The 24,118-nt window shown below is 47.1% G+C and overlaps 1 protein-coding gene across 1 annotated transcript in view; it reads right to left on the minus strand.

Moving 5' to 3' along the window:
* LOC127654899 (disintegrin and metalloproteinase domain-containing protein 23) overlaps positions 1-24,118 on the minus strand; it is a 109,722-nt gene that overhangs the window by 56,533 nt on the left and 29,071 nt on the right. Inside the window, exons 7-8 of the mRNA XM_052142446.1 lie at positions 6,237-6,309; positions 5,417-5,481 (exon numbers count right to left, since the gene is read on the minus strand). Coding sequence (XP_051998406.1) covers positions 5,417-5,481; positions 6,237-6,309 — 138 coding nt within the window. The remainder of the gene's footprint in view (positions 1-5,416; positions 5,482-6,236; positions 6,310-24,118) is intronic.

Raw genomic sequence — 24,118 nt, forward strand, 5'->3', positions numbered from 1 at the left:
CTCTCCCTCTCCCTCTCCCTCTCCTCTCTCTCTCTCTCTCTCTCTCTCTCTCTCTCTCTCTCACACACACACACACACACACACACAACACACACACACACTGGACGTGCATTCAAACTGATTGTGGAACAAAGTTTTCCCGCTGGGCAAGTGGCAGGGGCGCTGTATTTGATAGCACTGAGTGGGAGCCTCCACCTCCCAGGATATCATGTCCACCACTCAATGAATGAGGAGAATGGTATCTGCTGGGGTGGTGAGGTCTTGATTTCGAAACATCAAGATAAGGAATCGGGCTTGACGTTCTTGGAGCCTGGATGATACGAGAGGGTGAAATCAAAATGAGTGAAAAACAACGCTCAGCGAGCCTGCCTAGAATTAAGACGTTTGCTACGGATGTACTCTAGGTTCTTGTGATCTGTCCAAACCACAAAAGGTAACCCTCTAACCAATGACATCGATACAATAGCCAGTAATTCCTGGTTACCAACATCATAAGTCCATTCTGCTGGAGTCAGTTGGTGTGAAAGGAATGCACACATATTTCCATTCGAAGGAGAGCGCTGTGAGAGTACCACTCCAACACCGACCTCAGACGCATCCACCCCCAGGGTCGGCGGTAATTAAAATGGGTGTGGTGGAAAACTGCTCCTTGAGTTTAGCAAACATGGGTTCAGTCCACTCAGACCAACAAAAGTCAGTGCTTGTGGAGTTGAGATCCGTCAGGGTCACAGCGAGTTTCTCTATAATTTCTAAAAATACTCACTCGGATGAAATGATGAACCCCAAAAACGGAACCGACTGTGCATGAAAAGCGCACTTCTTCGCCTTAACAAACAGCTGATTCTCCAACAGCTGCTGAAGCACCTGCCTGACATGCCACACATGTTCCTGCATATCCTGGAAAAAGATCAGAATATCATCATGATAAACAAACACAAAATGATAGACCATGTCTCTGACCACATCAATCATGAGCCCCTGGAAGACAGCAGGGGCGTTGACCAATCCCTATGGGTGTTAAATGCTGTCTTCCCATCATACCCCTTCCTGATACGGACCAGGTGATAAGCGTTGCATAGGTCAAACTTCGTAAAGACGGACGCCCCCTGAAAGAGCTCAGAAGCTGAGGACATCAAAGGCAAAGGATAACAATTCTTCACCGTGATGTCATTTATCCCCCGATAATCTATGCAGGGTCTATGCGAGCATCCTTCTTCCCCATGAAGAAGAGCCTCGCCCTTGTGGGCGATGAGGAAGAGTGGATGAGAACGGATGCTAAAGAATCATTTATATACCTGTTCATGGCCTATACCGGACAAATCCGCCGGCTCATCCTGCAATGAAACATAAGACTGGACAGCAGAGTTAAGACAATGTGATGATCAAAAAGTTGCTCAATCTATGAGTGGGTTGTGCATTACCAACCAGGGATGTCCAAGCACAGCTGGGGTCGAAGGGGACCGGATGAGATAGAACTGTTCAAAGTGGTTACCGGAGACAAAGGTGACAGGTTTATAGTAATGGGTGATGACTGACAGGGGTGTGCCACTAAGCGTGTGGGCTCATCTAATCACCATTTGGAAGCCAAGTCTGTGCCAATGAAGTTTCCTTTGGCACCAGAATCCACCAAGGTCGAAATAACATGACTGTCTGTTCCATTCTGCAGCCAGGCCGGGAGGAGTGTGTGATGTCCGTGGGCTGTGTCCAAGGGGGATGTGCTTGCCAGTAACCCCCTAATTACTGATGAGCATTGTCTGTCAACAGGTATAAAGCGACGAGGTGGCCCTATAGGTCGCAGGCGAAGCACAAGCCCTTTTGAAGTCATCACTGGCATTCCTTACGTGACATTGGAAGTCTACCCAGCTGCATGGGTTCAATGTCAGGGTGAGAGTCAGGCAATCTGGTAGGAGGTGCGGGTTGTGAGAGAAAATTAACTTTCCGAGAGGGCGAAGAACGGCATCGCCGATGATCATGGCACTGAGACCGAATGAGTCGATCATGGCTGATCGACTCGAATGGCCAGGTCCACCAAATCGTCAAATCGAGCAGGGAGGTACAAAGGGTAAATCTCATCCTGCATAATGTCAGAAATTCCTCGCAAGAACAGGTCCCACATGGCAAGATCATTCCAATCGCTGGAAGCGGCCAGTATGTGAAACTCTATTGAATAATCGGCTACAGATCGATAACCCTGAGAAAGTCCTGATAGAATCCTCCCAGCCTCCCGGCCTTGAGCTGCTTGGTTAAAAACTCTGTGAAGTTCTGAGGAGAAAGCTTCATAGGAGGAACAGCACGGATGTCAGTTATCCCACAAATGTATTCCCCATTCACCAGCCCTCCCAGACTGAAGCGTGACGAGACACGCAATCTTAATTGTGTCTGAAGAAAACATGGAGGGCTGCCTTACATGCCTTACATTTTGCCTAGATTGATTTTCTATTTTTTAAAGGGCTAGCCACAGTGTGTAGTACCTAACTTTGTTCTGAAATTGAGATTTATGTTTGTTATTTTATTTAGTTACAGGTGGCTGTTTTATACATTAAGCAGGTTGTTTAAACTTTGTTTAGATAAAGACCAACATTTTGTCATTTTTAAAAGATGTTTATTGTGGTACAATATTGTGGTACAGCCATAGTTTTAATCACTCTGCTGGGGTTAGAATATTCTTACACAAATTTTAGTGGCAAATTCTGCAGGTAATGCCTTCAAATGAAGGTAGATGGATTATAATGTTGCTTAAGGAAGATAATACAACCTTTATTGTTTGTAATATTTATAGCTGTAATTAATGCTCTGCTAACAAAGTACTTTTTTCCCCCTCAGATAACTTCTAAATTTAAAAAAATACTTCAGGTATGCCCAGATTATTTTGTAATCTTAGGTTAGTTATTTCCTCCCATGAAAGTCTGCATATAAATAATAATTGTATTATTTTGTTATGATCTCTCTCTCTCAGAGATTTGTTCCATTTTGTTCACCCTGACACACAGGAGTTCACTTGGTCTTATGGTAATATGTCTTTAAAATATCAAATTGAACTTTTAAGGGAGTTAAAATTAGTTAGAATTAAGGAAATTAAAATTAGAAATGAATCAAGCTTATTTAGATCTTACATGAGGCATATTTATTTATTTATTTGCTTTAGAGAAAAGGAACTGTAAAATAAAATCCTTAAATGCTCTTAACTTTTATGGCATCAATTGCACTGATCCTAAATGTATGTCCAATTTTGTTACAGCCTTTTATAGTTCTGAATTTACTATGGATAAAAGAGTGCAACAGTTTGGATCCCATTTATTTTTTATAGACTAATTGATTTTCAAGGATAACATAAACCATTAAAGACCATGAGCCATGAGCTCAGAGGTTCTTCACAGATGGCATATGATTCTGTTAAAGCCACCAGTCTGCATTATTTCAACTTAATTTTTTTTTAATTGTGTTTGCTAGTGGAATTTCTGGTAAACCACATTACCCATGGTACAGCAGAAAAACGTGCTGAAGAGTGACCGCCCACTCCAATGATGCACTGTTAATGACGCAGAGTTGGTCTCCCTTCACCCTTAAACTACTTAAACAGTATATTTGTGCATATCAGAATATTTTGCAATAAATGTAAAATATATATATTGTTTTTATACTTATAATTAACAACCTAAAATCAATAGGTTCATTTATTCCCATTGTTTTTTATTTAATTACATAATTTGTAACGCTTCATGGGACTGTGAAAGCCGGTACAGTAATTACACAGTCTTGTATCTGATTTTGTCTGATTTTCAAATAATAATTTGCCTAAAACAAATTCTGGAATATTGTGATTCAATTTGGAGCTGGTTGCTTTGGTTCATGGTTTGCAACTCTTTTATGAATGAGTTTATGGAACGCCTTTGCAAAATATTTCTGGAACCCAGACTGTGGAAAAAGTGTTGGCACTGTTGCGATCTATTGCAAGAACGCCATTAAAAATATTCAAAGTCATAATCTAGTGATTCTAGTTTGAAAATGTATGAATTTCAAACAGCTCTTCACTCTGTAAAAAGAGAGAAAATTCCCTGGCATTATCCATTGAATTTTATGTCCATTTCTAGGACTTCTATCAAAATCCTTTACTTTTGATGTGTATATATGAATGAATAAATGTATGTATACATTAATTAATGTAACAATCAGAAGAAAATGGCAATGTCAATGAAACATGGAATTATGTCCCGTATTCATGACCCACATAACGATACTGTATTAATAAATAGTTGGAGACTAATTACGCTCTTGAATATGGATTATAAAATAATGGCCTTGGTGTAGGGGTGTTGGACAGGGTGTAATGATGGACCTGAGTAGCAAGGGCCCTCACTGGAGGGGGGCCAACAGAAATGCTATATTGATATAGCATTCCTGATTTATATACAGTATTAGCAAGCTATTGGTAGAAATAAAACCCCACAAGACTCTGTAAAAATATGGATTTATTCTAATCTGCCTTGTCTCTTTCCCTGTTATTGACCCCTCTAATCACTCCCAAAGAAAGTGGTCTGGTCATTAAGCCAACACCCCGTGCAAATGAGTACATGTCAAATACATTACAGTCCATAAATGTATGTACAGAAATAAAGCAAAAATAAGAGTTTCTCAAGAGAAAGGAGCAGAGAAAGAGCGAGAGGTAGCAGACAGTTTACTAGTTTCTTACAAAATAAAGGTTAGCCATATGTGTCAATTTAGACTTCCCCTAGCGAGCAACCAGAATTTCACAAAATAATATCTACTGTTGTCTTGTATAATGGACCTAAAACAAGTTTAAGAAGCGGAAATTATATAATTTATAATTAAATTAATGTATAATTATGCCACAAATTTTGCACAACAGCATCACATCTAGTGGGGAACAAACCCACCTGCCCTTAATTTAGAGACACCTCTAAATATGTGAATATTGATAGCACCAGCTCATTTTGTGGACTTGAGGATGAAAAAGTAATTAAGTAAACAAATTTTTATTCTCATATAAATAAAACCCCTGAAATCACCCAACCCTTCAATTTAAAAAAAATCAATCAATGGAATATATATATTTGTTAATTTTTTATGAAATAAAAAGTTTTCAAAAGAAGTTTTAAAACTCTTATCCTCTTACTATGTGACATTTTGTGTAAGTAATCGTCTAAGTAATCGTCTTCTGAAGGTGCTTTCAAATGGTACCACATTTACAGTATATATCCCTTTTTTTATTGTGCCATCATTTTGGACACCTAATGTCACAAACTATACCATATAATAAGGATTGTAAGTGAATTGGGATGCAGACTTTGTGTACTAACTGTTACAGCACTAATAATGCTGCTTTCACACAGGCCTGTATCCAGCAACTTTGTGGCCTTTATCCAGCATCAGCTGCATTCCATTCAAACTCTCTTACAGCTCGCTTTTTCCTTCGTCGAATCCAAGACAAATCATCGAGAGGTGACAGTACTTCCTCCATGCCTGAATACACCCAAGTACACACACAGGCAAACACATTTGTTTTAGATTTTCTTATTTTTGAGTTCTTCAGGGATTAAGCACTATGGATCCTCCCAAAACTCTATTTTAATCTTACTACTACAGCAAAAGTGTAACACATTGTGCTCAGTGAAATCTTCTCAAAATAACATGCAGAGCATATAATAATAAATATCTTAATGATAAAAATGGACATTCTGTGCAGTACTTATTGTCTGCAAATCAGCATTTACAAGCAAAGTCATGTGCAATGATTTTTTGTCTTTGTTTTTAAGTGACAGTGTATTTTTCCAAACTCAAAGTGACACTTGTGGCTCATTGGCCGTTTTTTTGTTGTTGTTTTTCTTCAATGTCATGGCAGTAGATACTTTAAAACACCTTTCTTTTAGTTGCATACTACAGTAAACTAGCATTCAATTCAACAGAACTGATATGTTGTCTTAATGTTTGGAAAATTACTTAAAGGAATCGTTCAATCAAAACAAATATATTATAGTTTTATCACAAAAGTATTTTGAATTGAATAATTTCTGGACCTCAGAGTACTTGGAATGTTGTATGAGTCATGTGGCCTACTTTATACATTTATGGTCCTTTTTGGAGCTGGATAGCCACTGTTCACTATATGTTTTCATGAAACACATGAGGGTGAAAATATAATAACATTTTTTGGATATACTATTCCTTTAACTGAAACAGATGTCCTGAAGGTTTACTGAGACAGCTGTGGCATGTACCTTCCTCTCCTGCCGGTGGGGTCTGCTGCTGGACTGGCATCCTGCGTAAAATGTGCGGTCTCGCCGATCCCTCCTAATGACAAAAACACTCATGCAATAAACCTAAAGATAAAATGTGTAATTTATGACTGCTGTCAAACAGGTTTGTTTGATGCTCAAATGAACAGTGGAATGTTTTCTATAGAGAGCCACAGTGTTTACACTTTTGGGGGAATCAACATACAAATGGCTTACTTACAGTTATTTTACCATAAAAATACACACATTACCTTTAATTAGTCTGAGCATGTTAACGTATATGTGCTCACTATGTGGCATTTAAAAATGGCTAGTGTTTATCATTAGTGTTTATTATTAAAATAACTTTTATAAAAGACTGTGATGGCACATTTCCACCATATTTAGCAGCATACATCTTTTTTAGTGTAAATTTATATAATTATAATTTTGTTATTATTTTGTGTAAATTTATAACTTTATGCTATGTTATATTACCCTGGAATTGGCTAGGTGCAGTGTTCACAAGTAAAGAAAGAGAGAATAGGATATCAGGGATAGGAGATCCTCTTAACATTGTTAACAGCTCTGTAGGTTCACACAATGCAAGTAAATGGTGACCAAAATTTTAAAGCTCTATAAAGCCAGAATAAAAGTAATCCATAAGATTCCAGTGGTTTAATCCATACCTTCCAAAGTGATCCGATACATTTTGGGAGAGAACTGACCAAAATGTAAATACGTTTTTACTATAAACCTTGACATCAGCAGTCTCCTTGGCAACTGTGATTTCAAGCTCTATTATGCTTCCTATAGCAGAGTCTAGTGTTCTTCGTATGCGTGAAGCACTAGGAAATGTAATCAAGCTTGAAATCATGAACTTGATAGTGCATATTTTGGTCTGTTCTCACCCACAATTGATTGGATCGCTTCAGAAGACATTGATTTAACCACTTAAGCCTTATGGTTCACTTTTATGCAGCCTTTATGTGCTTATTGGAGCATCAAAGGTTTGCCCACTATTCACTTGCATTATTTGGATCTACAGAGCTGAGATATTCTTCTAAAAATCTTCGTTTGTGTTTAATTTTTGGGTGAACTATTCCTTTAATATTCATTTTTATGTATACTAATAAATGTTTTACATTTCAAGATGTATGCATTAACATTAGCCAATAAATAATTAACAAATGGTAATTAACAATGAACAATAGTTTATTTAAATGAAAAAATTACCTATTAATGCTGTAAAAATTGCTTTCATTGTTAGTTCATTATACCGAATGCATTGAACCTTATTGTAAATAAGGAGATCTTTCCCAGTTTTCCTATTCTTTCAGGGGGGAAAGATCCTGCGGAGACCAAACCTGCCCAAACTGGGGGAGGTAAAGATTGGTGAAATACATCACATGGGCTTTTAGGTCACATGTGGAGAATGGCGCGGTGGTAGATCCTACATCATTGGGAGGGAGAAGTTGCTACAAAGTTGCTTTTGATGGAGGCTACACGGGGGTCCGTGAGGACTGCCCAAGGGAGATGCGGGTCCGCTCGCAAGGGGACCGTACCGCGGAAAATACACAGGGGGAAAAAAGTGCATGTGGGAGCCTGTCCTGTGGAGCACCTATTCCAGTACAGGGTAAATTGAGTAGCCGCATTGGTCTTGGTCGGCAAATACCTCCACTGAATTCGCGGACCAGAGGGCTAGGGAGGAGTCATCCAGGGAGCCGAGTTTGTGGGATATATCTGGGGTAAAAGCGCACGGTATTACCTCAGCAGAGGGAAAGGCCGTTATGTGCAAGCGGTCCACCCGGTCAGTTTGTCAGCGTGTACCGAGTTCTACCGGCTTGTACCTGAGAAAACACGGGACGAAACCAACTCAACCCTGAGATTGTGAAATCTTGCAAAGGTATTGCTTGTTGCCCAACCCGCTGCTCTGCATATGTCTGCTAGGGAGGTGCCTCTGGCCAGTGCCTATGAGGATGCAACACTTATTGTTGAGTGTGCTCGGACCCACAGGGGTAATGGCGTCCACTACCCAGTGGGAAAGCCTCTGTTTGGAGACAGCGTTCCCTTTCCGCTGTCTACCAAAGCAGAAAAAGAACTGCACAGAATGTCTAAAGCTCTGCATGCGGTCCAAGTAGATATGCAAAACACGTACCGGACACAGCAACGATGGGGCTGGGCCTGCCTCCTCCCGGGGCAGCGCTTGCAGGTTCACTACCTGGTCCCTGAAGGGAGTGGTAGGAACCTTGGGCACGTAGCTCGGTCGCGGTCTTAGGATCACGTGAGTGTCTGCCTGTCCGAACTCAAGGCAGGTGTCGCTGACACAGAATGCTTGCAGGTCATCGACCATTTTGATGGAGGCGAGCGCGATCAGGAGGGCCGTCTTCAAGGAGAGGGCCCTGAGTCTAACTGATTCTATCGGCTCGAATGGGGGTCTCTGAAGGCCCAAGAGGACCAATGAGAGATCCCAGGAGGAGAACAGGCTCAACCGGGAGGGATTCATCCTCCAGGCGCCTCTTAGGAACCTGATAATTAAGTCGTGCTTACCCAAAGACTTGCCATCTACTGTGTCGTGGTGGGCCATGATAGCAGCTACATACACCTTCAAGGTGGAGGGGGACAGCCCCCCCCCCCAACCTCTACTGCAGAAATGAAAGCACTGACCTAACTGCAAAATTCTGTGGGTCTTCAGCCCGGGAAGAACACCAATTTGCGAACAAGCACCACTTCAGGGCATAAAGTTGCCTGGTAGAGGGGGCTCTGGCTTGGTTGATTGTGTCTATGACAGCAGTTGGTAGATCAGCTAGATCTTCCGCATCCCGTCCATGGGCCAGACATGGAGGTTCCAGAGGTCTGGGTGTGGATGCCAGAGCGTGCCCCGTCCCTGAGAAAGAAGGTCCTTCCTCAGGGGGATTTGCCAGGGAGGGGCTGTCGCGAGAAGTACGAGATCCGAGAACCAAGTCCGAGTGGGCCAATAGGGAGCCACTAGAATTACTTGTTCCCCGTCCTCCCTGACCTTGCACAACACCTGGGGCTCACTGGGGGAAATTCATACTTGCGCAACACCATGGGCCAGCTGTGTGCCAATGCGTCTGCCCCGAGGGGAGCCTCTGTTCAGGCGTACCAGAGCAGGCAGTGGGAGGTCTCTCGGTAGGCAAACAGGTCTACCTGGACCTTGCCGAACCATTCCCAAATCAGCTGGGCTGACTGGGGGTGAAGCCTCCACTCTCCACTGGGCAAGCATTGTCGCTTCCGCTACTACGTTGAGGTTGCCCAGGATGTGAGTGGCACGCAGCGACTTGAGTTGCTGCTGGCTCCTAAAGAGGAGACGACGGGTGAGTTGTGACATGTAACAGCAGTGTATGCTGCCTTGGTGATTTATGTACGCTACCGTGGTGGTGCTGTCTGATCGGATCAAGGCATGTTTGCCCTGAATTAGTGGGAGAAACCTCCGCAGGGCAAAATGTACAGCCAACAACACCTGCTTCAAGGGGACTCCTGTCCGTAGAAAGCAGAGGTCTGTCCAGGATTTGAAAGTTTGGTGGCAGGCAGGGGTGATGAACACACGGTGCGTGCCGCGGCGCAATGCTCATCTTGGGACACGAGTCTGGAGCCAGTGCTGAAGCGGTCTCATATGTATCAACCCCAGTGGTGCGACCGCCGCGGAGGACGCCATATGCCCCAGGAGCCTCTGGAAATGTTTTAAGGGGACCGCCGTGCCAGGCCTGAACACATTGAGGCATTTCAGCACTGACTGTGCATGCTCGTTGGTGAGGCACGCTAACATTGAGACTGAGTCTAACTCCATGCCGAGAAAAGAGATGCTCTGAACCAGGGTGAGCTTGCTCTTTTCACAGTTGACCTGAAGCCCTAAATGGCTGAGGTGCCTGAGCACCTGGTCCCTGTGGGCGCATAGTAACTCTCGGGAGTAGGCCAGAATGAGCCAGTCGTCCAAGTAGTTGAGAATGCGGACGCCTACTTCCCGAAGTGGGGCAAGGGCTGCCTCTGCAGCCTTTGTGAAGACGCGAGGGGACAGAGACATGCCGAAGGGGAGGACCTTGTACTGATACGCCTGGCCGTTGTACGCGAACTGTAGAAAGGGTCGATGTCGAGGCAATATTGATACGTGGAAGTACGCGTGCTTCAGGTCTACCGAACCAATCTAGATGCCGGACGTAAGTTAGAATGTGTCTTTGCGTGAGCATTTTGAATGGGAGTTTGTGCAAAGCCCGGTTGAAAACTCGCAAGTCCAAGATCGGTCGTAAGCCACTGCCTTTTAGTAAGGGCTGTAGAAACCCTTCTTCATCTTGGTTGGAGGGACAGGCTCTATCACGTTTTTGAGTAAGAGGGTCGTGATTTCCACAATCAGGGATGTTGCATCTTTACCGTGTACTGCTGTAAAGTGGACGCCCCCGAAGGAATTGCATAACCGAGTCGAATGGTCCTGGCCAGCCAGCGTGATGGATTGGGAAGCGAGTAGCCACGCGTCCAAGCTCTGTGCTAGGGGCACTAAGGGGCAATTATTTTTACGTACCCGGTGGGTCTTCGCAGTGGGGCAGAGTAGGTAATGCAGCGTCGCGAGCCAAAAACCTGAGAGAAGACTCGAAGCACTTACCTTGCTCCGCACACCCGGCGGGGGCGGGTTAGTGACTGAGGCGGAGGTCCCACGGAGGCATCCTCCAGACTTGTCAGAACACGCCGGCCAGGGGACAACAGTCGTGGACTCGCGGGGACGTACCCGTCGAAACCGAGCCCGCTGCCATCCCCAAATCTCCTCCATCAGTCGTTCTCAATCCTGTGGGAAGAAGGAGCGGCACGGGGGGCGGCTGGAGTGACGTTCCTTCTGAGGAAGGAAAGCCGCGACTGCAATGTTGCCATGGACGTGTTCTCGCAGTGAGAACATGAGCCATCCACAAATGCTGCTTCGGTGTGATCGCTGCCCAGACACACGAGACAGCACATGTGCCCGTCAAGAGCAGAGAGCACTCTCCTGCATCCAGGAACTACACAGGGGCGTAAGGGCATCTTTATAAAGATGCGTCCTGAAAAGGACGTTCAACGCCAGCTGTGTATATTGCTCTTTTAGAGAAAATAATTATTTTAGAGAACTATATTTTACTGCGCTGTCGAAGTGCCCAGGGGCAAAACTGCACTGCCTTGCAGAGAAGGGAGAATGCACATAGATCCAACAGCAATCACACTCAGAGATGGGAGGAAGAGTGTGTGACTCGCAGCTTGCTGCATACACAACCAGCTGGCTCCAAAGAAAATTTCTGAATGAAACAGACGAATTTCCCTCCCTTTATACCTGTATGTCCGGGGACGGGACATGCAAATTCTGTCTTCCAAATTCTCATTGGCCTTTTCTCATAGATCAGAGATGCAAAAGAGACCCCTAGTGTCGCTTCTTCAACACAACGGCGAAGTGAGCGACAGACAGGGAATGCAACTTTAGTTGTTGTACAGCAGAGCATAATCTTACATTATTTACCCTTCAGTTGCATGTCCAACTTAAAATTGTATATCTTACTGAATCTATATCCAAGCTTAGTATTTATTAATTTTCACACAAACTTTTTGATTTTTATTTCTATGGTTATCATTTGTCTTAACTTGATAGTCATCGATGTAACTGCTGCATATATAATTTAATGTGTTAAAATGTTGCTTACTGTTATGTTCTAACTGTTAAGAATAATGTAATGTGTTATGCATTTGACTGGGTTGTAATGTCCTGCATTGAGAGCTGTTCCTGAATGTTTCATGTATGTGTGTGGGGACGCCCCACTCAGGGTGTGCAAGGTGAAGACTGTGTGCAGAAGGGGTTCACCACTGTTTCAAGTGTGCTTATCCAAACCTTTACAGAGTGTAAGGTGTGGATGTGGCTGACAACAGCCTTATATAAACATTGTTTATGAGATAGGCCTCATGTGTCTTTGTTGCAATGCTAGAATACATTTTAAATCCCTTTTCTGTAAACACCTCATAAATAATGCCATTTTCAGAGGTCTCTGTACTGGTGCCTGGCGAAACCGGCAGTGGCTATGACTGCATTCGCTAAACCAGAATTAAAAAATGGCAGTCATATGCAACTAGCCAATTAATTAAAAACTAAACACAGCTGTAATGAGGTTTGTGTTTGTTTGTTTTCTCTTGTGGAAAGTCGTGGAAACGTAATAGTGTTTTATTCTTTTGCTGTTTGAGAAATTGGCTCAGCAAATATAATATTTTCAAAGCTTTAGAAATGTTCTCTGGAAATGTGGAAAAAGGTCTATTTGAACTTTGATAGGGTTTCAGTTTGGAAGATAATGTATGTGTTTACAGTGTATGTTCGAAATGAGTATTGGGCATGCACAGTTAGTGTGTGTATGGATAATATGGAGTATTTCAATGTGTTTATAGTTTTAATTTAAATGCAGATGAAGTGAGAGCATAGAGTTTAGGGCAAGAGCAAAGCTGAAGATACATTTTCACAATACTTCTACTTGTTTTTACAGACAGCAGTGAACAGAACAGAATTAAATTAAACTTTTATAATTACTGAAGTGTACACATGTTTATATCTGTTCAAATCACACAAAGATAGATGAATTACAGCCAGTACAGCTATCAATAATTTAAAATAATGTTTATAATTTTTAATGACTATTCATATAAACAGTGTTCATAGTGAAAATGTGTAAAATATAACGTATCGGTTACCTAACGTAACCTCGGTTCTCTCTAGATGAGGGAACGAGTATTGCGTAAGCTAGCTTACGCTACGGGAAAGATTCATCTTTTCTGAGATATTGAAGCCAAAAAATTATCCTTAATTTTTGTATCCATTGTCAACGCAGTGCGGCAGCTGCAGACCTTGAGCGGGCTAGCTAGCGAGCTCATTGGTTGCTCTGCGGCAACTTCTGCAGCCTATAGACGAGCTTGGGCGAACTCGCATCCAATGAGAGGCGTCCGCGCACTCACTGCATCAAAGCCCGCCAAAAAGGGCGTGACTAGAGTGCATATAAGCGTAGTTCGTAGGCTGGAACCCTGGTTTTCATTGACTGAAGCGAAAAGTCGCCGCGTGGCGCGAGCACGGCCGGCTACGCAATACTCGTTCCCTCATCTAGAGAGAACCGAGGTTACGTTAGGTAACCGATACGTTCTCTTACGAGAGGTTCTCTCAGTATTGCGTAAGCTGGCTTACGCTCACGGGAACCCATTGTCAACGCCGTGCTGCCAAGCATCCACTGTATGAGCCCCAGGGAATTAAGGGGAACCCGGGGAGCCCTTATGAGTGGGGAAATAAGATTTGGCCGGCAAGAATGCGGGTCAGTGTTTGTGTAATATATAAGCACATAGTGGGAAGGGAGCGACAGAGCGGCGGTGCCGGTCTGTGTGGAATGTGTCCCATCAGTGCAGCTCACCAGGGGAGCTGTAGCGTATTAAACCGCTAGTAGTTTTGCCTGCAGAGCGGGCACTTCCATATTGTAAAATCTGACAAATGTGGAGGGAAGTCCATCCCGCTGCCACACATATGTCGTGAATGGGAATCCCGCTGGACCATGCCCACGAGGATGCCATGCCTCTAGTGGAGTGAGCCCTAATGCCCAACGGGCATGGCAGGTCTTTTGACGCGTATGCAGCAGCAATAGCGTCCACTATCCATCTAGATAGTGTCTGTTTCGGCGGCGAGACCTTTGGTGCGCCCTCGAACGAAGCAAAAGCTGCTCAGAGAGTCTGAAAGCGGCGAGCGCGCAGTATACAATCTCAGTGCTCTGACTGGGCAAAGGAGATTGGCGTCGCGTTCACTATCGGATGCTGGTAGCGCCGATAGGGAAATGACCTGTGCTCTGAAAGGAGTACCGATCACCTTGGGAACATAGCCGTGTCTAGGTTTTAAAATGACCTTGGAGTCACTTGGTCCAAACTCAAGACACACAGCGCTGACAGACAGCGCGTGAAGGTCTCCCATACGTTTGACTGATGACAGGGCAGTCAGAAAAACGGTTTTGAGTGAAAGGTATTTCAAATCCACGGATTGAAGTGGTTCGAAAGGGGGGGCTTTCATAGTTTCGAGAACTATAGAAAGATCCCAGATAGGAACCGATGGGGGGCGCGGGGGGTTCATCCTTCTGAACAGCTCGTTTTTCCCCATGACTGGCCGTGCAGGGGTTCAGCGAACGCCGCAACGGCTGCCACATACACTTTGAGCGTGGATGGGGATCTGCCCTTATCCAGCAGCTCTTGTAGAAATACGAGCAGCGACGACACCCCACATGTCCGAGGGTCCAGGTCACTGTCGGTGCACCATTTTGAGAACACAGACCATTTTGACGCATAGAGTCTTCTTGTGGAAGGGGCTCTAGCGTGTATAATGGTATTTATTACTCCTTCTGGCAGAGCAACGGGTGGTCGTTGATCACCCACGCATGCAGCGCCCAGCGCTCTGGGTGGGGATGCCAGATTGTGCCGCGAGCTTGAGAGAGGAGATCTGCTCTCACTGGGATGGGCCACGGCGCTGTCAGTGACAGCTGCGTAAGCTCCGGGAACCATGTCTGATTCTCCCAACGCGGGGCTATGAGGAGCACCGAGTGACGCGTTTCCCTGATCCTCTGCATTACCTGTGGCAATAGCGAGGCGGGGGAAGGCGTAAAGCGGGCGCCTGGGCCAGTCCTGGGCCAGCGCATCCTCGCTTTTCGAGAAAAATATCGGGCAGTGAGAGTTCTCTTCTGACGCAAAGAGGTCTATCTCTGCTCTGCCGAATAGATGCCATAACGTCTGGACTGTCTGAGCGTGCAGGGACCATTCCCCTGGGGGAATATTGTCTCTGGACAGTCTGTCCGGGCCGTCGTTCAGGTGGCCTGGCACGTGCATCGCCCTCAGCGAGCGCAGGTGGCACTGGGACCAACTCAGTATGCGTTCCGTCAGATGGAAAAGGTTCCTGGATCTGACACCGCCCTGACGGTTTAGGTAGGATACCACAGATCTGTTGTTCGAACGGACCAGGACGTGGTGACCCTGAATGACCGGGAGAAAGCGCACGAGTGCGTACTCGACCGCTATCATTTCCAGACAATTTATGTGAAGGAGCTTTTCCTGAACTGACCATAGGCCGAAAACCGGAGAGCCCTCGCGAGACCGCGCCCCAACCCGTGTTGGACGCGTCTGTCGAGATGACTTTTCGGCGAGATACAGCTCCCATTGTCACTCCTCGCTGATACCACTCGGCCACTGTCCAAGGCTGCAGAGCTGAAATACAGGTCTGAGTCACCTTGATGGGCTGGCGGCCTGTGGCCCAAGCCCGGCGAGACGCGGGTGCTTAGCCAATGCTGAAGCGAGCGATGTGCAGTAAACCCAGCTGAAGTACTGCTGCGGCTGAGGCCATGTAACCTAGCACTCTCTGGAATTTCTTCAGAGGCGTGAGGCTGTTCATCTGAAAAGATGCGGCTAGTCGCTGAACACGGCGCAGCTGTGTAGATAAGCGAGCCGTCATTGCCACGGAGTCTAGTTCTATCCCAAGGAAGGAAATTGTCTGACTGGGCTGTAGTGAGCTCTTGGTCCAATTGACTGCAAGACCCAAACTGTTCAGATGGCTGAGGAGAACTGCTCTGTGAGACAGAAGCTCCATATGTGACTGTGCCATAATCAGCCAGTCGTACAAATAGTTCAGAATTCACAAACCCTGACTCCACAGGGGTGCGAGCGCCGCATCCATGCACTTCGTGAAAGTACGGGGTGCTAAGGACAGGCCGAACGGAAGGACGGTGTATTGATAAACCTGGCCGTTGAAGGCGAATCTCGAGAATGGCCTGTGACGGGGATTTATCCGAATCTGAAAGTATGCATCTTTCAGATCGAGAGAAATAAACCAGTCCCCCTGGCGCACATGCGCGAGGAGTTTCCTGATTGTAAGCATTTTGAATGGTCTTTTTGCAAGCACCTTGTTCAAAACCCTGAGATCTAATATGGGTCTGTGACCGCCGTCTTTCTTGGGAACAAGAAAATAACGGCTGTAAAGCCCGACTTCAGCTCAGAGAGGGTGGCACTTTCTCTATGGCCCTTTTGCACAGAAGGCTTGCTATTTCTGAACGAAGCATGCACGCTGCTTCTGTGTTCATAGTGGTTTCGAGCAGCTCTGAAGCGAGGAGGGCGGCGATCGAACTGTAGCAAATAGCCCTGTTGTATTGTGCTTAACACCCACTTGGATATCCCTGGAATAGCTTCCCACGCTTTGAAGCGTAGCGCTAGAGGGTGAATGGCCAATTCGCTCTGATTGCCGCACACAGAGCTGAACAAAATGTGTGGCGCGTTTAGTGTGTTTATGCATGATTGCTCGCAGACAGCATGAACAGGCTGTTTTGTGAGTGACTTCCGATTGGAATGAATGGGGAAAGAGTCACATCTGTTACGTGATGCGTAAGCATAATCATGGGCACGGGACTTACACACAGAGGAATGTTTGCTGGCCGTGTAACAGAGCGGGCAGAGAATGGGCGCACGCGTATTCGATGAGCGCATTTATTGACTCTAGCGCTTCGAGCGGTTCAGTAACCGCTTTATGTGAGCGTGCTCTGGTGGGGACACGAGACATGCAGTGCTTGTGTGCAGAAGTGAACACTGGATTGTGGGCACGTTTTCTACACATAGGGCTGGTCGTGTGACAGAGCGGCCAGAGAATGGGCGCACGACGCATTTGTGGCGCCTTCATTGACTCTGGCGCTTCGAGCGGTTCAGTAACCACTTTATGAGAGCGTGCTCTGATAGGGAGCACGGGATGTGTTATGCTTGTGTGTAGGGGCGAACACAGGGTTGTGGGCACTTTTTCTACACATAAGACATGTTTGCTCTTTACAAGATTTATTTGGGTCGCCGTGAAAGCGGCGTTTGAGTGCAGAGCAAGCGGGCAGTGTCACCGGCTTGTTGGCTGCTAAATTCACCACTGCAGTAGCCTGAGAGAAGGGGACTGACAGGGGCGAAGCTTTGACGGTGGTCCGGCCGTGGCGGGACTGAGCCGTCGTTTGTTCAACAAAGCTAGGAGGACTTTGGTTGTTCAGGTTTCAGCGCAATCTTAGGCCGAGGCCCGCGGGGGGGCGGTGGTCTACGGCGGCTGTCTGAGCACGATCTGGGGCGGCCGCCCTGTCGGCGCTGGGAAGTCTGGCTTTGTTGAGCTGGGCGCTGTGAAGATGCTCGTGCAGGAGGCTGGTTACGTGGGCGGCCTGCAGAAGAGCTAGCGTGGCGAGGCAGGAAGAGATTCATGGCTTGGGTGGCTTTCTGGACTTCCGAAAAACGGTCAACAATGCCACTTACCGCGGAACCGAAGAGACCGGACGGAGAGAGCGGCGCGTTGAGGAACGTGGAGCGCTCAGTTTCTCCCATGTCGGCTAGCGTTAGCCACAGGTGTCTCTCGGTTACAGTCAGCGAGGCCATACACTTCCCTATAGCTTTGGCTGCAGTTTTGGTGGCGCAAAGGGCGAGGTCTGTCGTGCTCCTTAGATCTGTAACAGCCTCTGGGTGCCTGACTCTCTCATCCCACTCCTGAAGAAGGTCCGCTTGGAGGATCTGCAAGACGGCCATGGAATGCAGAGCAGATGCGGCTTGGCCGGCGGTGGAATAGGCGCGGCCAACACAGGCGGATGTAGTTCTGCAGGCCTTAGACGGGAGCACTGGTTTAGACCGCCATCTCGCGGAGGGCGGGCAAAGGTGTGCTGCTACCGAATCCTCGACCGGGGGGATGGAAGAGTAGCCCTTCTCGGCGGCGCCGTCCACTGAAGCGAGGCGGTGGAGGCGTGGGATCGAGTCCTGGCCGAGAGGCGCGTTCCACGATTTAGAGAGCTCGGCGTGGAGTTCCGGCAGGAAGGGAGCCGCTGGCGCCGCTGGTGACGGCTTTGAAGAAAACAGCCGTCGAGTCTGTTGGGAGCCTGCTCAGGGGCAGTGACCACTCGAGCCTGAGGCGGTCTACAGCCTGTGTGAGGAGGCGTATCAGTTCCCCTTCGACTCGGGCGGGTCCTGCTGGATTCCTGGGCCGTTGAGGAGGCTTGTGACCACTCCTCGCTGTCGAAGCCATGATGGAACAGCAGCCTTTGTCCTCCTCCTCGCTCTCGAGGTGGCAGCAGTCGCGACCGCTCGGCGGCAACTGCGTGTCCTGGGGGCGGGGAGGGTGAACACGATGCTTCGAGGGAGGGGCTCTGGCGAGACAGTCGCTTCTAAAACCGGTTCCGGCAGCCTTTGGGAGCGGCGCTTCTTCGGCGCGGCGAAACAGAAGGCGGCACGGCAGCTCGGTTTTGCATACTCGAGTTGAGCCCGCAGGGTCGACATCGAAGCTCCTCGCAGAGGTCGCATCCGCCGTCAGCGAGGGCGAGCTCTGCATGCCCCAGTCCCAGGCAGAGAGCGCAGATGATGTGTCGGTCTCCGGCGCTGAGAGGAGCGCGGCATGAGCCGCAGGAAGTCGCGAGGCATCTTTAAAAGACGCTCGATACTCTTGTGAAGTTCGCTGAGGAACTTAGCTTGCTCTAAAAAAGGATACGTCACCGGATGGCGTAGCTCGCAGGATGGCTGAAGGTGGCGAAGACGGCCGGCTTCTTCGAACGCTGTCCACGCTTGCTAGATGCCCCTCGAACGGCGACGCGTCTTCCAGGTCAGAGATGCGAAGAGCTTCGCTGAAGAGATGAAAATCAGGGTTCCAGCCTACGAACTACGCTTATATGCACTCTAGTCATGCCCTTATTGGCGGGCTTTGATGCAGTGAGCGCGCGGACGCCTCTCATTGGATGCGAGTTCGCCCAAGCTCGTCTATAGGCTGCAGCAGTTGCCGCAGAGCAACCAATGAGCTCGCTAGCTAGCCCGCTCAAGGTCTGCAGCTGCCGCACTGCGTTGACAATGGATACAAAAATTAAGGATAATTTTTTGGCTTCAATATCTCAGAAAAGATGAATCTTTCCCGTAGCGTAAGCTAGCTTACGCGATACGAGAGAACCTCTCGTAAGAGAACTACAGCATTTATATCTGACCCACAGAGAGACAATATAGCTATTATCTGCCCCATCCTTCAAAAACAATCTCTTTGCAAATCCAGCATTACATTGTGACAATCCATGCTCAAATGTACTGCACAAACTGTTATGATCAGACTGAAATGATCAGCAACATGGTTAAAAAAAACTTCAGACACTCATGGCTAACGTTGGGATTCTTCAGAAGAATCTGTGGAGCTGCAGTTGCTACACATAGACAGGAACAGCACAAGGGTTGGTCGATTTTTATTTTTATCATTAGTTCTCCTGCTGCATAGAACGTCTTGGGTTACCTAACCCCTGTTCCCTGATAAAAGCGGAACAAGATGCTGCACTGATTTAGCGCTTTGGGAACGTCTTTAGGAGTAACCAGCTGTGAATATGTGTGAAACACGTCAATGAAATTTACAAAATGTATAGCTTCCGCCGGTGACATCATCAGAATGCGCCAGTAAAGGGGCTATAAATAGATGCGCCGCAGGTGCATCGTCAGGTATTTTGTCTGAAGAGCAGTCCTGCGGCATCTTCAGTGCGGCAATGAAGCACAGCATCTCGTTCCGCTTTTATCAGGGAACAGGGGTTACAGTTAAATAACCCAAGATGTTCCCTATCAAAAAGCTACACTTTTATGCTGCGCTGATTTAGCACTTTGGGAATGAGAATACCCACGTGGATGTCCGGACCCCTTACAGTTGTGTAGATGTGCTCACAAGAGCGTGAGAGGTCTCAAGGACATAAGAGCCCGGAGTAGCATGAACATCCAAACTATAGAATCTTATGAATGTATGTGGAGAAGACCATCCCGTCGCATTACAAACATGTTGCAGAGGGACACCTCTGGCCAAAGCTTTAGAGGAGGCGACCCCTCTGGAAGAGTGAGCCCTGATACCTACTGGCGAAGCTTGACTGCACACCTCGTAGGCCAGGGCAATAGCATCCCTCACCCAATGTGACATGGTTTGCTTGGTGGCAACCACTCTTTGTTATGACCCCCATGACAAACAAATAGTTGCCCTGACTTAAGCCATTGGCTAGTGCGGTGGACATAAGTCTGAAGGGCGCGGACTGGACACAGTCCGTGAAGTCTTTCCTCTCTGGCGTTATTAACAGCAGGGAGCAGAAGGCTTTGAGAGTGACCGGATGTATGGTCGAGAAAGGAATCTTAGCCAGGTAGTCAGGGTGAGGGTGCAATATTGCTTTAGCCATTCCTGGGGCAAAATCTAAGCAGGATGGCAAAATGGACAGTGCCTGCAGATCCCCAATTCTTTTTAGAGAAGTAATTGCCATAAGAAAAACCATCTTGAGAGTCAGAAGTTTATCACACGCTGACACTAGAGGTTCAAAGGGGGTCTGAACCAGACCCTCAAGGACTATTGCTAAGTTCCATGAAGGTATCCTGGTCCTAGCAGGAGATTTCAAACGCATGGCTCCACGAACGGAGCAGGGGATGTCTCCCCAAAGGCATCCTGTCAATCAAGGCGTGGCAAGCCGATAGAGTGGCCATATAAACCCTGAGAGTGGCGGGGCATGTGCCTGCTGATAATGTTTCCTGCAGATAATCCAGAACTGAAGCAATCTGGCAGTTAACTGGATCGGCATTATGTGCACTGCACAATCTTTCAAAGACACCCCATTTATTGGCATAACTTCTAGTAGAGGGAGCCCTAGCACTTAGAATGGTCTCGATAACTTCAGGTGAAAGCCCAGGGTCCCTCAGTTGGTACCCTTCAGGAGCCAAACATGAAGGTTCCACAGCTCGGGCCAGGGATGAATTATTGTCCCCTGTGCCTGGGACAGATGGTCCCTCCTGTCCGGAATTGCCCATGGTGAGCCGTCAAGGAGAGACTTATCTCTGAGAACCATACCCTGTTCGGCCAACATGGCACTATCAGTAAGAGGTAAGACCCTTGCTAGCAAACTCTGGCCAAGACTCTTGGGAGCAGAGAAACCGGAGGAAATACATACAGGCGCATTCTGGGCCATGTATGTGCCATCGCTTCCAGACCCAGGGGGGCTGGGTGACTCAGAGAGAAGTAGAGGGGACATTGCGCTGTCTGTTGGGAGGCGAAGAGGTCCACTTCCACTCTGTAAAATCTCAACCAGATTTGTTCCACTACCTCGGGGTGGAGTTTCCACTCCCCCATCTGTATTTTCTGTCTGGACAGTAAATCTGCTCCCACATTCAGGCATCCAGGGATATAAACTGCTCTGATTGACAGGAGGCCCAAAGGAGAATCTGACGTGCCAGTCTGTTGAGCTTGCGTGAACGTAGACCTCCTTGATGATTTATGTAAGAGACTAATGCTGTGTTGTCCACCCGCACCAGGACATGGCAGCCTCTCAAATACTGGAGGAAGTATTTCAGAGCCAGAAATACCGCCATCAACTCGAGGCAGTTGATGTGCCAATCGAGCTGATGACCCTCCCATTCTTTCTTGAGCTGGACGACCACTTAAGACTGCACCCCAGCCCATCAGGGAGGTGTCTGTTGTTAGCAACTTGCAATGGCAAGACACACCTAGAGTGGGACCCAAGTGAGGAACAGGGGTCTGAAGCGTGCAGCGAATAACCCTTATCTGCCTTAGGGGACTGGCCCTTGGATGAAATCCCCTTGCTTTGAGCCAAAACAGAAACGGTCTCATGTGCAGAAGGCCCAAAGGGATCACCGAGGACACAGATGCCATGAGACCTAATATTCGTTGATACTGACGAACAGTGCAACCTTGACCTAGCCTGACTTTGCTCAGGGTGATCTGAATGGCCACAATTCGAGCGGAAGACAATTGTGTCCGCATCATGATCGAATTCCATACAACCCCCAGATAGGTAATTTCCTGAGTAGGAGACAGAACGCTCTTTTTGACGTTGAGTCTCAGACCCAGAGAAACCAGATAAGCTAAGATGATATTCCTGTGCTGAAAAGCCAGATCTTTTGAATGTGCTAGTATCTGTTAGTCATCTATATAATTCAGAATGCGAATGCCCCAGAGTCGCAAAGGAGCCAGTGCTGCATCCATGCACTTCGTGAATGTGCAGGGTGAAAGGGCTAGGCTGAATGGAAGAACACGATATTGGAAAGCTTCGCCCCCGAAAGTGAACCTCAGGAACTTCCTGTGTTGTGGCAGAATTTCTATATGAAAATATGCGTCCATGAGATCGATCGTGACCAACCAATGGTGATGTTGGATTTGAGACACGACCGTCTTGACAGTTAGGATCTGGAACTTGAACGCCCTGACTGAGTGATTCAAGCCTCGAAGGTCTAAAATCGGATGCTCCCACCCTTCTTGGGAACCAGGAACTCTCTGCTGTAGTAACCTGACTCTTTCTCTGGAAGGGGAACATGTTCTATGGCACCTTTGACCAAGAGATTTTGCATGTCTTTCCACAGTAGACATGCTAGTTCCTGTTTCACGGTAGTGGAGGATGGCGACCAAATTTAATTCTGTAGCCATTTTCTACTGGTCTTAGAACCCACATAGAAACACTTGGCAGTAGCTTCCACACTGCCAGGTTCTCTGAGATGGGAATCAACTTTGACACTTCCTGTAGAGGGGATGTCAAGTATTCCGGCGGAGGCAGGAAGCAACGGAACACCCAACGTTTTGCTGGAAATCTCTAACTCCCGAAACACCAGAGGCGGCGGGAATGGAGAGGTTCTTATTTCTGATGCCCGACAGGTTGAGCCATAAGTGTCTCTCAGTGCCGACCAAGGCAGACATAGACCGGCCAATGGAGCTAGCCGTCTGCTTGGTCGTGTGGAGAGACAGATCTGTGGATCGATGAAGCTCTGAGAAAGCCTCCTTGTCAACTCTCTTGCCCGCAATCAGGTCCTTCAGCAGATCAGCCTGGTACACCTGTAAAACTGCCATTGTCTGCAGGGCAGCTCCAGCCTGACCTGCTGCCTGATAAGCCTTCCCCACAAGCATAGAGGTGGTCCTGCACGGCTTTGTGGGGAGAGTGGGTCTTTTGAGTGACGATGCCGAGCCAGGCGAGAGATAACCCGCAAGTGTCTCTTCTACCGGTGGCATCACTGAATACCCCCGTGCCTCAGCACCCACGATAGTCGAATATGTCGATGTCGAGTGCACGAAGACACGGGAAGTATAAGGTTCATGAACCAAAGAGGTGCCGGAGCGCACTTCAGGATCACATGAAGGACCAGCTGGATCTGGGGAGAGAGCAAGCAATAGGGACGGACCCATCTCTCGCTCCTCAGCCAGATCCATACGAGAGCCCCACGATGGAAGTGTGGGTGCTGCCTCTCGGAAGCAAGCAAGAGGAGTCCAAAGCATTTTGACTGAGAACAGATCACAATGCTCGCACCCGCCCCGCCCCAATGCAAGAGCAGCATGCTCTTCCCCCAAACACACAAAACAAAACTGGTTTTGTTTATCAGTCATTGTTTTTCTTCTTTTTTTTTAAAGAAAAGAGAAAGAGAAAGGTTTCTGCACTCTGCCAAACAATTCTAACTCCTAACAGAGGAAAGTAGAAAGTTCTGAGAGTCAAGAAGAACAACACACACAGAATGATATGAAGACAAAAGATCTGATGATGCACCTGTAGCGCATCTATTTAGAGCCCCTTTACCGGTGCATCCTGATGATTTCACCGGCGGAGGCTATACATTTTGTCAATTTTGTCAATTGCACACATATTCACAGCTGGTCACTCCTAAAGACGTTCACAAAGCGCTAAATCAGTGCAGCATCAAAGTGTAGCTTTTTGATAGGGATCTAATGGTATGTATTCTACTTCATATTTATTACCTCACCGTGACTAGTGAATCCATGATTCAACTGTCTGGACTATGAAAATTGCAGAATTACAGAATGAGCCGTTTTTGCAGCTTAGTTTTAATAAATAGTCTTTTTTTCACTGGACAGGAAG

Source organism: Xyrauchen texanus, chromosome 14 (assembly GCF_025860055.1).
Source record: "Xyrauchen texanus isolate HMW12.3.18 chromosome 14, RBS_HiC_50CHRs, whole genome shotgun sequence".
Taxonomy (NCBI): Eukaryota; Metazoa; Chordata; class Actinopteri; order Cypriniformes; family Catostomidae; genus Xyrauchen; species Xyrauchen texanus.